At 42.6% G+C, this 13,829-nt stretch overlaps 2 protein-coding genes across 2 annotated transcripts in view; both read left to right on the top strand.

Annotated features, from left to right (window-relative positions):
- Nucleotides 1-4,883: 4,883 nt before the first annotated feature.
- commd3 (COMM domain containing 3) lies at nucleotides 4,884-9,395 on the top strand. The gene is made up of 8 exons (XM_031850052.1): nucleotides 4,884-5,103; nucleotides 6,009-6,120; nucleotides 7,127-7,190; nucleotides 7,300-7,334; nucleotides 8,095-8,155; nucleotides 8,243-8,299; nucleotides 8,395-8,448; nucleotides 9,156-9,395. Exons 1-8 carry the CDS (start codon nucleotides 4,965-4,967, stop codon nucleotides 9,213-9,215), a joined length of 582 nt encoding a protein of 193 aa, XP_031705912.1. The 5' UTR covers nucleotides 4,884-4,964; the 3' UTR covers nucleotides 9,216-9,395.
- Nucleotides 9,396-9,729: 334 nt separating this feature from the next.
- Nucleotides 9,730-13,829, top strand: part of bmi1a (bmi1 polycomb ring finger oncogene 1a) — a 10,211-nt gene continuing 6,111 nt past the window's right edge. Inside the window, exon 1 of the mRNA XM_031850049.1 lies at nucleotides 9,730-10,995. The gene's annotated coding sequence lies outside the window, so the exon portion shown is untranslated. The remainder of the gene's footprint in view (nucleotides 10,996-13,829) is intronic.

Genomic DNA, 13,829 nt, shown 5'->3' with positions numbered 1-13,829 from the left:
GGGGCAGAATCACTCTGCAAAAAAACTCACGTCTATCACGTACACACATGCGCGTACACACACTTGACGCATGCACACAGGCAATGCTTGAGGATCTGTTGTTTTTCTCTGCAAGCAATTTTCACCCCCTACCAGCTGCCTTAAAAATTGCCTTTAAATAGCCTTATACAAATCTGAGCCCAGCGTGTGTGCTGTTTGTTTGTCTAACAAATACACCATTGGACCACATCTGAGGGGTGCAGAGTAGTTCCAGGGTTTCTAATCTGTTTTAGCAAATGAAGCCGAAAGGTTTGCTGGCAACCCAACTTTTAAAACGTGCTAAAACGGTTAAACAGACTTGATGTTTGACAAAGTGCAAAAGCAGGTTTTCTTTCCTCCTGTGAGCTCAAATTAAGGTATCCTCTTAAATTAGGCTACTGTTTGGGGTCAGTTTAAAGTTTTAAAAATAATAATCAGATAAGAATTAGCCTACTGTGAATTCAGTATATTTTTTTCTCCTAGGGGGCCTCGTTGTTACATTGAGGTCCTGACCCCGGAGCTGGTGGCTTGGGAATTGTGGTTTCATTCTATATGCTTAATTACGTTTTGAATAAAGTACAACAAGGGGGTATGGAGCTTATAAATAGTAGAATGCAACATCGCAGGGCAAATGCATCGGCTAGTTAATTATTTTGCCGCGTTTAACTTATTTTTCACACGTTTTTATGCAACTATGCAAATAGTTTAGTCGTATTCGCTTTTGCTCCACTGACAACCAATGAGGAGCTAGCTTTGAATGCAATATGTAGAAAATAATTTTCTGGTTTGAAACCTTTACTTCAGTATTCATCGCAAAGCTTATTTTAAATGATGCAGCCACGGAATTAAAGATGGAAATTTGAGTTTATTTATCCCATTAGAGTCACTAAAAGCCAGACCTATATCTCCTGTAGGTTACAACAGTTTGATATCCTACGAACCACTCTATGAGGACACGTTGGTTGTCTTATGAATTACGACAACATGACAGCAAAAGCTCTTATTGAGCTCCCAACACATTTGGCTGACACATTGATATGGAATGTATCTCTAAAACGTGTATCAACAATTCTTTTCAAAATGTGCTCACAGCAAGTAGAAATATAGTTACGGTTGTAGGCATACCAATTATTTGCAAACGAGTATGTATTGGAGAATACAGTTTACAGTCCAGTCTCTTCTTGTTCTAAAGGCAGAATTAAGGAAAAGTGTATTCTTGAGGGTTTTTGGATCAGTCAGACAAATCAAGTGATTCATAATTTCCATCAGAAGACTGCAGCCTATTCGACAATGAATGAACTCACCCACTTACCCCCTTTTTTTGTCATTGCACACTGTGGATAATAGCAGCCAGATGGGCTAAAGAGCTGTTGTGTTGAACTTCTAAAAGGCATGCTAACAAGAGCACACTTAACGTCACCGGTGCCTCATTCACGATCATGTGAGAGTTATTGGAATTCATGAAATTACGCACTGAACGGATTTTTTTGGTGATGTCACCAATCCCACCAAACCTGTTGACAGTTTTACTGTAGCCATCTTTTTTATGAGACATCAGAACCCTGAGCCAGTAGCTCTCTGCGGAGATGGCTACAGTAACGTGCAACATACTGCAACAATGCAGACCCATAGTGGTCAAGTACAGCCCATAGTGAAAACATGCTGCTGCAGGTATAGTCGCGAGCCTTCACCTTCGTGTTACAGGAATCCATCCACACGCTGAAATGACTGATGAGTTGTTAAATATCCGTTGATTTTACTGTCGCAGTGCTGTAAAAGAAGACAGGAACACAAGCCGTCTTGCCAAACCAGAGACAGGCCTTGACTGTGAGCTTAGTTTATTTTACAAATCCTCACTCCATCCACAGATCTAACTTCTACTTTTCAGATAGGCTATATTTGTTATTGTTTTGGGAAATTAAATCATGGCAAACTCAAAAAAACGGTATACGTGACAATCTGTCATTATCTTCTATAATGTATGATCACCCTTGTTGCAATAAATGGCACATGCATCGACCAAGCAGTCCTAAACAAAACAGTCTAATCCAGTATAGGGTGAAACAAGACCAGTTATGGTCAAATATCTCTGTTTTACGAACTGGTTTTGAAAATGTGTTCCCTTGTAAACAATGCACACATTTTCCAAGGTCATGTTACAGCAGTCTCCTTAAAGGGGATGTTTCCAGTGTGTCATTGTTAGGATGTAAAGACGGACAATGATAAAAATGATGATTTAGACTGAAGTGAATATTCAACTGTATTGACCTTTCGTCGACCAAGGATTAAAACGGAACAGCAGGATAAAATAACACATAGAATTTAATAGAGATGCAGATCAGCGTGCCTTTCTTTCTTTTTTTTGCAACAAACTTTATTTAAACATCCGTCGGCTATCCATCATTTTTGACCTGTAAAGTTCACTTTATATGACTCAGTTGACTCCACTTTATTCTCCCACAACTTAAACACTGTTGGCTTCTGCAAAGGACTTAATGTTAATATCCATTCAATTTAAGACTCTTGCTTACTTTTGAGTTTGCCTGACACATCGGATAGTTTTGATAGCTTCCATATTGACTTCAAGAGGTCACAGGTTAACAGACTAGGTTATAATATTTGGTCAAATCATGCATCTTTCAACATGTTACGTTACATTTTTACATTTTTGTACGATGTCTTATAGCCTATACAGCTGTACATACTACAAAGAGGTTCTAAAAAAGTGAATGTGGCTTCACGAAAGATGATGCAGGATCCTCAGCCTGGTTTTCATTCTGACAGCAGGAAAAAAAAGGTGTTTTCGTTAAACTGGTGCGTTTTAATATTTAGTCCTAAATATTCATAGAAACAAAATATTGATGAAAAGGAAACAACTCGTGTTCAGCTGTGCAGTTGTATGTAAACAAATGAGGCTGAAGATTACGTATTGGTGACTGTGTATAGACTGTGTTCATTTACATTGTCAGTTATTCGATTTGAGGAGCCAGACATTTATTTTGAAGGAATTATTAAGAAGCTGCATTATGTAAATACATCAGGTTGAATATGACTGTTACAGTTCGGACACAAGTCTGTTGCAAATCATTTTTCACATGAGGCATATGACACAGGTTCCCAAAGAAAAATATCTGATCATGCAATATGATGTGTTAATAAACAGAGAGGGAGACGTCCAAATGGAAAGACGCGGGGACAGAGGGACGCACGTCACCAGAAGAGACGTATCTTGGAGGGAGAGAGTAGGCTAATCTATTTCACAACGCGATCTGCAGCCGAAATGGACTTTGGACAAAGCGCGGAGTCAGAGGTCACTCCGTGCGTGCGTGTGGCCGCGCGATAGATTGCAATCCGTCCCGGTTCTAGATAATGAACGACATGCCGACGAAGATCTCACAGGGGCAATGATGGAGCCTAAAATTGCCATTATGATGTATAAAAGCGGTGCTTGCAGCCGCGACAGGCAACATTTTTAAAACAATAAATAGTTTTTCCTCCAAGACTTTAACACGTTAACTGCTGCTGGGGGGGTGACACTTGTGTCAGGAGCAGCGCAGAAGCTTAAAGAGGTACTGCACTGAAGAGTTACAACGTACAAATGCAAGTAGCCTAAATGATAAAAAGAAGAAGAAGGAAGTCATCCTGAAACATTTGCCTCACAGGAGGCTTTCTCTTATAAAAATGCACTTCAGGTATTTTTGCCAATGGAGGAACAATGTCCGCATGCATTCCACGTGATAACATGACCCAAAGGATTTATCTTTTTCTCACAGTTTGGGGAAATTTTCCAGCAGAGCACGTATGCGGCATAACAGTTAATAATGCAGTCATGTTTTTTTTAATGCAAAAAGGGGTTTTCCTTTCTCTGTGGAGTTTATTGTCACATGGTTCTAGGTCTTGACTGCACTGCATTATACACTAATTACACATGTTTTCGGCTGACATAATGGAAATTTACAAGTGACCTATACTCTGCTCACCAACACTCCTGATGACTGCCTCAAGACTCTGGCAGGGAAGTTCCCCACGCAAACAAGACCAGCAATATGCAGATGATTGAAATAGATAATCATACATGATGTGTTACAGGTAAGGGTTAGGCACCGCTATGAGTGCAGCAAAAACGCATTGTGCTTTGGATGTGTGCTGCCTATCACATCACACAAGTCAGATGTGCATTAGTTGTAAAAACAGGTTCATGTTGTGCATCCTTTTACACAATCCACATTTTAAATGTCTTAAATACCAATAAGGCATATTCGATGTGTGCTGGTTTAAACTGTAGCAGCTTTCAATTCCCATTAGTAGCAAACCAATGTGCTTGAAATGAAACTGTAAAATGCTGGTGCTGTCTTCAAACAAGAGGACTACAGTGTGATTACAACATTCAAACCGTCTCAATTAATAATCCCCTGTGTCGTCAGTTTCACTTCATCTCGTGATGTGATTGAGACATTTCATGGTTGCAGCTCTTCATTGTAGCCGAATGAAAGAGTGTCAGGTCGGCTATTGACGGATAGGCTATAAAGAAAATAGTATTCTACAAATTAGCCACAGACAGATCTGTGTGTGAATGGGGGAAAATGCATTCATGTAACAGACATTAAAGGAAATGTGGATTACAGGTGTATTATATCTCAGGTTTTCAGTGGGACCCCACCTGTGAGTGCAACTCTGTGTTTCAGTATACTTAAATATGCAAATATAACCGCAGAGACGGTGTCTATAGAATATTTTCATTGCACACCAAACCCGGTGCACGGGAGGGAAACTGCAATATGAAAACCACCACATAGCCTACGAGCAATTTCCCTCTTCTTGTCGAGCTCCAGGGATTTCCTCCACATTTGCCAGCCCCAGCTCCTCAACTCAGCCCTCTGCCGCTCCACACGCTACATCAGCTGATCCGTCACGTGGTCTGGTGTAGTGGGTCACCCTTTTGCAAAATGGAGTTGTCTGAGTCTGTGCAGAGAGGGCTACAAGCTCTAGCCGATCCGTCCGCCTTCGACCAGAGCAGCTACCGGGTGCTGGTGGACGCGTCTTTCCGAAGCCTGCTCTCCTCTCAAGCCGACCCCGGAGTCCTCGGTGAGCTGACTCTCCCCGCTTTTGTCTCCGCGCGCTCCTTCCGGTTCCTTCCCCGTGTGGATGTGCGGTGGAGCTGCCTCGACGTTTGCGGATTTTTACGGCGCCGCTGCCGTGCTGCGAGTTGCTCTGAACCGGATTCCCCGTGTTGATAATAAGATCTCTAATGAGGCGCACTGGTTCAGCAGCACGCCACCCATCAGCTGGGCTAAAGCGGTCTTAGCTCTCTCTGCTGCCTGTTTTGCATTCTGCAGCAGTCCCACTTTAACATGTAGCCTACCGCCGCTCGGGATGCCTTTTGTCATTTAAACTGGCATCAAGTCTACTCAGCATATTAGAAAGGCTATGTTCGACTATTTCAATCACCATTGGTCACAATCCATAATGGAGACACATCCGATTGTTCGCTTTATCCGATCATAGCAGATCTTTGAAACCATGCAGCAGCGCCCCGTGTGTTGCTAATTATGAGTTCGATTTAAGCACCAGGCTAAATGTAACTAATGCAAAGATGACAGCAGACTTGGTTACCTCCTCGTGCAATAGTTACAGCTCTTATACTACCCCGTCATGGCTGCTTCGGTCACACACACCATGTGTTGTCCAACTCCTGCAGCATTCCGACTCTCTATGATGGCAGAATTACATAGAAAGTGAAATGTTCACCATATACAAACAAACAAAGGACCCCTGGCTGATGCAGCTGAGGGGCCCATTCACATGCAAATCGTCATTGATTTCCATTCTACACGTCGGTCTGGAGAGCACAAGTACGGATCGCGGATCTAGCCTACATCAATTATACCAATTAGACGCGTATGTTGTGCCCATATAGACAATAAAGGCTGCGTGTTATAGGCAATGCCTGCAGAGTGGCATCCTCATACCGTTTGTTTGTGTTCGTACAGATCAGCCCGAGCTGAAGCAGATCGACCAGATCCTGCTCAAACAGAGTCACACTGCAGCGACCACCTTCATACTGGAGGCGGTCAAACAAAACGCAGATAAGTCAACTATCAGGTAGGCGACATCACACAGAAGGTTTCCTGTTACATCAATGCTGCTGTAACCTCCTATGTGCTAAAAATAGGCTCATTAGTTTTCAGCATATGGCGATGAAAATTGTGCTCGTATCACCTGCAGTGTGACAGGAAACATGTTGCCATATCCATTGTTTTATACTGTTTATTCAGGTTTGTACGTTTCTAAACATACACTACTGCGACCTGCTGATTGAATCTCATAAGAGACCATGAGTCGATACAATATTTCAGCAACTAATAAAATATGTGAACACTTTAGTATTTTCTATAAAAATAGGAAACTAAAACAAAAACAAAAGGATTTCAAATACTGCAAAGCCACTGAGTTAATTAGCCATGCTGTTGGTGTGTCCTGAATGGGTGGCCCATATTGTCCAGATACGTATGCTGGTGAACCTGCAGTAATGTTCCCACATAGATAAACAACACACCAGGTTATTGTTAGTTTGGGGGAATTGGCATTATTAAGCAACTTTTGAAATCACCTGCAAGTTGCTTAAAATAATAAGTAGACTACTGTGGTTACATTTGACATATTGGTTTCTGTGGTGCCTTATTATTAAAATAAAGTTTCTCACAATCGTGCCTCTACATTGCCTTAACCTTTTGCTCTTTAGTCAAAGAAGGGGAGGGGATATTTTGATCATCAGAGTTGGGTGTTCAGGATATAGAAGATCAGTGTTTTAAGTTGTTAATGTGTATGATAATAGCAAACCAATATAGAGCTACATACTAGTTTAGACTTCTATCAAAGTGTTTCTTTGTTATTTTGGTTTTCTTGTTGACTTACTTAAAAACCCCAGCTTTCATGTTGTCTTGTATTTCTGATGTATTTGTTCCCCAGTCATTTGTTTTTTTTGGAACGGGAGAAATACATGTGTTGCAATTTAAAATGTAAAGTTGTCCATAAATATGAAACATTAACACTGTCAAGTCAATGTAGTTTTGTGAAATCTGATAAAAGTGTTGTTTTGTTCTCGCAGCTCCTGCCTTGAAGAACTCTCATTCAGTGCAGACAGAGTAGAACTATTCTATAGCACACATCAGGTGACAGTTCTAACAATATTACATCTATGAAATCTTTATTTTGTTTCATATAGTCTTGTGACTGTGGCTGTATTGCCCATTACTCATTGATCCATGCTTTGTTTTATAGAAACATAGAAAGGAACTGGAACATCTGTTAGCTAGGTAAGTCTGAAATGGTTAAAGCTGTCATCTGTGAAGAGGTTTGTGGAGGTCTTGATGTTATTTTTCACTTATTTTATCCAAACTGATCTCCAAGATGAAACTGGAACATGCCATATAATTTAAGCTGCAAGTTAAACACTGCTGAAATATAACTGAACGATTTTGCTTATTGAAAGTTCACTGATGATCACAAACTGAATGTCGAAGTGTTTCCTATTTGTTTAGTCTACTCCACATCACTGACGAGGATTATTGACATGAGATGTGAAAAATACGCACGGATATATTTAAATAGTTTGACGCCACTTTAAAGAATTGGATTTCCCGAAAATGAGGAAAGAGCAAAACAAGTTGTTGCTTTAGCCCAGTGAGGAGCAGAGAGGAAAAGGACATGGAGTGTGATTAATTGAATGTAAATGCTGCTTTATGACGCGCTATAAAGAAAAGCTCTTTGTGAAAGAGCCACATTGTCTGCGAACTGATTTTAAACAGTTGCAAAAAAAAAAAAAAAAAAGTAAATTAATTTGAAACGCGCAACTTCTTTTAATCTCACAAAAAAGTATGACACATAAAACTTTTAAATTACCTCAAATGGGCTATTTGTGAAATACTGAAAAGCTTTAGGGGTTCTGGCTGAAATGCTCACGAGGTACATTTTCAGAACACATTTCTCCTTTTTCTCTATACTTTGACCCGGATCGTCTGTGATTTCTATTTAATCGAGATTACAGATGCAACAGTCTTTCTTGTCCCCCTCTAGCATAGGAAGGTGTCCACCTCAGATCAACGACGCGACATGGCGTCTACAATACCACGTGAAGGTACATATAACAAGTTTTGGAGCATATTTTTATATCTTTTTGTTTCACAATTTCTTGCGCCAAACCAAAACGTTGTTTCCCCGACAGAACGGCCAGGTCGATAAGGTCAACGAGCCTTTCTACTTGCTTTCATTGAACACTGAGGTAAGACTCTAATACGTTGTTATACCTTCACTGTCCGGGTGTGTTTGGTACGTTTCTGTGCGTAAAATAGCGATCCTGTTTGTTCCTTTTATTAGAATAAAGGATCTTTGGAAGATATCAACTTCACCTGCACAGTGGAGCAGCTACAGGTAGAGGAAGGGTTTCCTTGTTTGCTCAAATTGTAATATATGTGCTCTTCGACTGTCATTTCTATTCCAGAGTTAAGCAAGTTGGCAGTTGCATCATATACGTTTTTACGCACCACATTTACCCTCCCTAAGGAAGAAAAAATTGCTGCAGGGCAGTTTCCTTCTTCAGAGAGGAGCAGCTTCCAAAGAAAATACATCTTAAATTGCATCATTTGAACTGCACATTCCACATAATAGGCTAAATGAAAGGTCATTTTTTTCAACATTAAATATATAAGAAATGGCCCAGAACCCGGTAGATTGCATTGATGATGATGATACATTAAGTCGTTCTAGTATAAAAATAAATTCTGCATGCATTATGCTAAATCGCTGAAGCCTTTACATAGCCTTTTAAGTTTCAGTATGACCTCTGCTGTTTGATGTTTTCTGTTTATGTGACCTGTGGGCTATTTAAATCATATGGCAGCACTGCAGTCAGATTCCCGATGTAAAATATTTGGATAAATCCATTCGGACGTACAGTCTAATGTTCTTCAGTGTCGAGGCAGATAGAATAACATAATTCTGAACGCATACACATTTAATTTATTCTTATTTATTATGAGTATAATTAACAGCGTTTATATTATTTTTCTAAGTGATATTTTAGGCTATCTCACCGGACATGTTCCTATTTAAAATGATCAATGGTTGCTGGTTTTCAGGATTTGGTGGGAAAGCTCAAAGACGCTGCCAAGAGTGTGGAGAAAGCCAGTCAGATGTGATGCCGGTGTCCAGTTTCCTCGCCCTTTCGGCACCACAAAAGCACTGAACTTCAGCAGTTTCCAGCGGCATTGCAATTCTCTTTATAGTTTCTTTTGTACCTGAGATTGACATGACGTGGACATGTGAGAGACAATTATCATTCCAACGTGTGTGTTTCAATTAAAACAGAATAAATCCAATCCACCATGTGCATTGAATAATTTCACAACGTCATGTGCTCTCACTGATCTTTAGAAATGACCATTTGGTGGGGAAATGTTTTTTTGAGAAATACAGCTGGTGTCATTGTCATATCGTAGGTGTGTCAGAGAGATGTGAAACGTTAATTTCGAATCTGGAGCCAATGAAGTAACTGGCAGGCATGTGTTTTGTCAACCCTGAAGAGGATTTCTGCCATAGTTTCATGACAGCAGTACTTCGTTTCCTGCAGCATTTGTTGTAACAAGAAGCTCAGCCCAGCTTTCTCTGGAGTCCTCGGCGTGTTGGGGGGGGGGGGGGGGGGGGGAAAGACCACTAAAGGAGAGCGTTACTTTTTTTTTTATAAGCTTTATTGCTCTGTAAGAATTTTGTTCCCTTTTTAGACTTTCTTAAGCTTTCAGCATCCACCACCCTGCTGAAAGTTCAAAGCTCATCAGATAAAGCGCCACAGCGGCTCGGATTCCATAAACATCCGAGATGCCTTCATTTTCTGCGGCGCTGGCTGAAGGATAAAGGCTCCAATTCATCAAGTGAAAGTCGCGGCGCATTCTTTTTTTTTTTGTGCAGATGTCAGGACAAGCCTGCGACAAAGGTTTGACATCAGAGTCATTTGTCAAATGGACGTGTTTTAACCCAGTGCGTGGGTCTTTTCAAGCAACGATGAACAGAGATTAATAAAGTAGCCGCCTGATGCTCCAGCCTGCGTGTTCTAGTGAGCGGATTGAGACACTGGCAGTCAAAACGACACGAACGTGTGGGAGTGCGTGTGCAGCAGTTATTTTTAACATCAGAGAGGCGAGGGCACACCATCATTATAGCCTACTTATGGACGCCCCCAATAGTGTCATTTGAGCGCAAGTAGGATACATAATAAGTGCACGTTCTGTGCTTTTTTGATGTAAAAGTGTGTATTATGGGTTATTTAAATCATGCGTCATAGCCTACATTAAAAAGACCATACACCGACACTAATGTTTTTGCACTCCCAAAGCAGCTGCCTGTTGTCCTTTCAGCTCCAGTGAAGCACAAACCGCTGAGTCCTTTATGGCATGTTGCGGTTGAAAGGCTATTAAAATGTACACATAAGTGTTATTTTAGGCTACATCATGCGTAGCGGATCGGGAGAATCGGAGTACACCGACAGTAATTCCAAAGCGCCCTTAAATGACGAGACCACGTGACCAAAGCGGGGCGGTCGAACTACAAGCCATTTTAGGGACGGTGTTAGTTTCACCAGAGCACACACACACTACTGCATTTTTCACCCGGGGTGAAGCGGTTATTTTGGAGGCAAAGTTATCGGCACCGAAGTGCGAGCCTTCCAGAGCCGAACCCGGAGCACTCGGCTCCCTCGAAGCCGCGGATCGGATACGCTCACGACGCGCAGGGCGGCGAGGAGAAGAGGAGTTTTATTCGCACATCTGAAATGCGCTCCGGTCCGCCGTGCGCTCTCCGCCACTGACAGCGTCTGCAGCCTGCTTCAAGATGGCGGCTCGGCTCCTATTCATTTTCTGCTGATCGCCTCCCAACTTTCATTGTCTGCTCGCCTCAAGACCCACCGATTCCCTGTTCAGCCTCCAGGTATGTCTTATTCGATATCGTCTCTAACTAACGGGGGCACGGGGAGAGGTTTGGGGTGGTGCTTTTTGTGGTTTTACACGTACCGATCCAGCGGTTGATGTGGAGCTTTCAACGGTGGCTGCAGCGATCACCGACGTGGAGCTCTGTGTGTGTGTGTGTCTGCGCACCACTTTTTTTTTTTGTTGTTGGGCAAAATATGTTCTCTGCTCGGGCACGAATGCGTATTAAGATCCACGCTCACCCGGTGTTGCATTCTATACTATTGAGTGATGTGTCTGTATAAGTTGATCACGGCTGGGGTTTGAAAAGCGTCGTCTGGATTTATGTAAAGTGGGAGATCTCGGGCGAACCAGGCTGGGTTGGCTGAGATGTTAACAGCAGCAAGTGCTCCAAGTGCTCCTGCTGTGTTCATATTTCCACACAGTGTCTTCATTTTATAGAGTCTGGATGTCTGGGCTGTTGTGAACAGGGTGTTGCGTTGCTTTTGGCTGTATATGACTAAATGTTGGATTTATTAACTTAACTTGGATCGCTCCCATGAACGTGACAAGGAGGCAAACCGTTTCCACTGTGCATAAATGTTTCATGACTGCTGCTTGGTAAACGCTGAATCATCGTTAATCATGCACTGTGCGCTCTTTATGTCCTTGTGTATGGTTATCATAATTAAGAATGGTGGTTGGGTTTTTGAGAAATACAAAATAAAAAATAAAGTGGGCGACTCGTCGGCCAAGATACAAAAGGCTTGTTGAGTCTCTCAAGCCGCCAGAGCATCGGTAGTTTGACTTTATTTCATATGTGATCTTCAGCATAGCCTGTTTTGTTTGTTGGTATTTAAGCTCATTAAGGATTTGCATGTTTTCACCTTCCTACGGCTAAAAGCTGGCGCACTTTGTGACTCTGACTCTTTGCTGGGACAGGCAGACATGAGCCAGGGCTTTTGCCTCTTGGGGGATAAAAATTATCATTTTACTCATGAATGCTGTTGGGCACCCTCTGTGTGTGCGCGTAATGAGTTAAAATTAATGTATTAACCCCCCCTCTCCGGGTTTACAGGTTGAAAGCCTCACAGGTCTGTGAATAGATGTTACAATGTATGACAGACTGGATGGTTCACTTTACAGTGTGCGGCGAGAACATTAATACACACCCAGCCCAACTTAATCTTGTTTGTATGGACTTAAACACGTTTGAGTCATGTGGCCAATTAGGAATCTTTATTTCAGGATTTTCTGACTTGACTGGTGCCGGTTAATGTGCCGATTTTAATTGGGTTATTTCCAGCTGCTGTTGATTTAGGTGTAAGGGGAACCTTTTCAAAAGCAGCTGCTCTAATTTGGGAATAAACGAGGTTTGGGTCATTGCAAGAAGCGAAGGACAATCTCCTCATTTGTTTTTGTTTTTTTGTTGCCCTATTGAGAGAATTAAAGATTCAGTTCTGAATTAATGGATGCTATCAACACCGACTCCGTCATTTAACTGTACATATGAAAATAATATAGCCCATAGGCTGCATCTGTCTTGTTTCTTTACGGGGATCTTGAACAGGCTCGATTTAGCCTACACGCTTGAAGGCTACAGCGTTTGCTGGTTGGTGCTGCAGCCATTGGGTGGCATTCGTTCCCTCATAAAGCGCTTTACGTTTGCGTTTATGAAGTGATTGACTTGAAGTCTTATAAAGTGAGCGTGCAGCTCCCACAGGACGGAAGGAGAGCAGTTGTCCAAACACCAGTCAATCGATTCGTGACGCAACAGGCTCTCCCTGACTATATGTAGACATTATCCATCATTATCCATCATTATCCATGCGTGGAATCGGAGTCGATGTCCAAACTTGCCCGCTGTGGTCTGCTCGGAGACGGCCAGGAGAGGTCGGGACATTGGCATGGTGCCGGCTGTGGCTCCATGCAGTAACAGTGTGGGTTCAGAGCTGGACAGGCTGGCTGTCATCCAGGGTTTGAAGAGGAGCACCTTATCATGGCCTGCCTATGGGTTACAATTTAGACTTTTAATGACTGTTCATATCAAAATACAGAAAATGGTGCACTTGAAGAAATTCTAGCTTTTATTAATACTCACCGATTTAAATGACCTTACAGCCAACATGTCCCTATTGGCTCATAAATATTGCAGGACTCCGGGATAAATGGAACGACGGTGAGACTTCGGCATTGGAGCACTTAATCCACCGTTTGAGTTTCTGTTGTTGGTCATAACCGGGTTTGTGAAGTTGAATGCCAATTGGCCTAAAGTATAAACAATGCTGGCGTTAAATAATCGGGCTGTTGGGAGTCGTTACATGGCTCAGAATAAATAAGTATGATCCAGTGTGCGCTTCAGCCGTCGCTGCCGTCTGGCCATGTTGGTGCTGCGCGGTGCTGGTTATCGCGCACACGCCATGCAAAACACGGCGCGAAGCGAACCCACAATAGAGCGGGGATTATTCTCCGAGTCGGACACACGTAGGCTACTCCTCCCGGTGGTCCACGACGATTTGGGAATCTGGCGCAAACGCGTCGGAGATTGGTTTTATCCCCCCCCCCTCTCTTTCGAAGGAAACCCCGCAGCCAGTTGAACCGATACGGGCTTTTCTGTTTTTTTTCCTCCACAAAATGGCAGCCGTGCTGTCGGCAGCCTGGCAGTCCAGCCGCTGTCTGTGCGCGCGGAGGGACGGGGAGCCTCCGGTCCCTCCTCACTCCGGCTCTGCACGCCGACAGCTCGCCGTGCTGTTGTTTTGGTTCGAGATCCTGCCTCGTTCTGGTAACTGGTGACCAGCCATGTGGGTTAAAAAGCAAAAAGGAGTTGCCATAGAAACGCCCAGGTACCCCCCCCCC

Source organism: Anarrhichthys ocellatus, unplaced genomic scaffold (genome assembly GCF_004355925.1).
Source record: "Anarrhichthys ocellatus isolate YVR2014 unplaced genomic scaffold, GSC_Weel_1.0 scaffold10, whole genome shotgun sequence".
Classification (NCBI taxonomy): Eukaryota; Metazoa; Chordata; class Actinopteri; order Perciformes; family Anarhichadidae; genus Anarrhichthys; species Anarrhichthys ocellatus.
This window is presented reverse-complemented; position numbering and strand designations above follow the sequence as displayed.

What these genes read in the sequence shown, in the direction of transcription:
- commd3 (XM_031850052.1), top strand. Translation starts at nt 4,965, where the DNA reads ATGGAGTTGTCTGAGTCTGTGCAGAGAGGGCTACAAGCTCTAGCCGAT. An exon ending in GTCTACAATACCACGTGAAG is followed by an intron (nt 8,156 to 8,242) that starts GTACATATAACA and finishes TTTCCCCGACAG; the next exon opens with AACGGCCAGGTCGATAAGGT. An exon ending in GCACAGTGGAGCAGCTACAG is followed by an intron (nt 8,449 to 9,155) that starts GTAGAGGAAGGG and finishes GCTGGTTTTCAG; the next exon opens with GATTTGGTGGGAAAGCTCAA.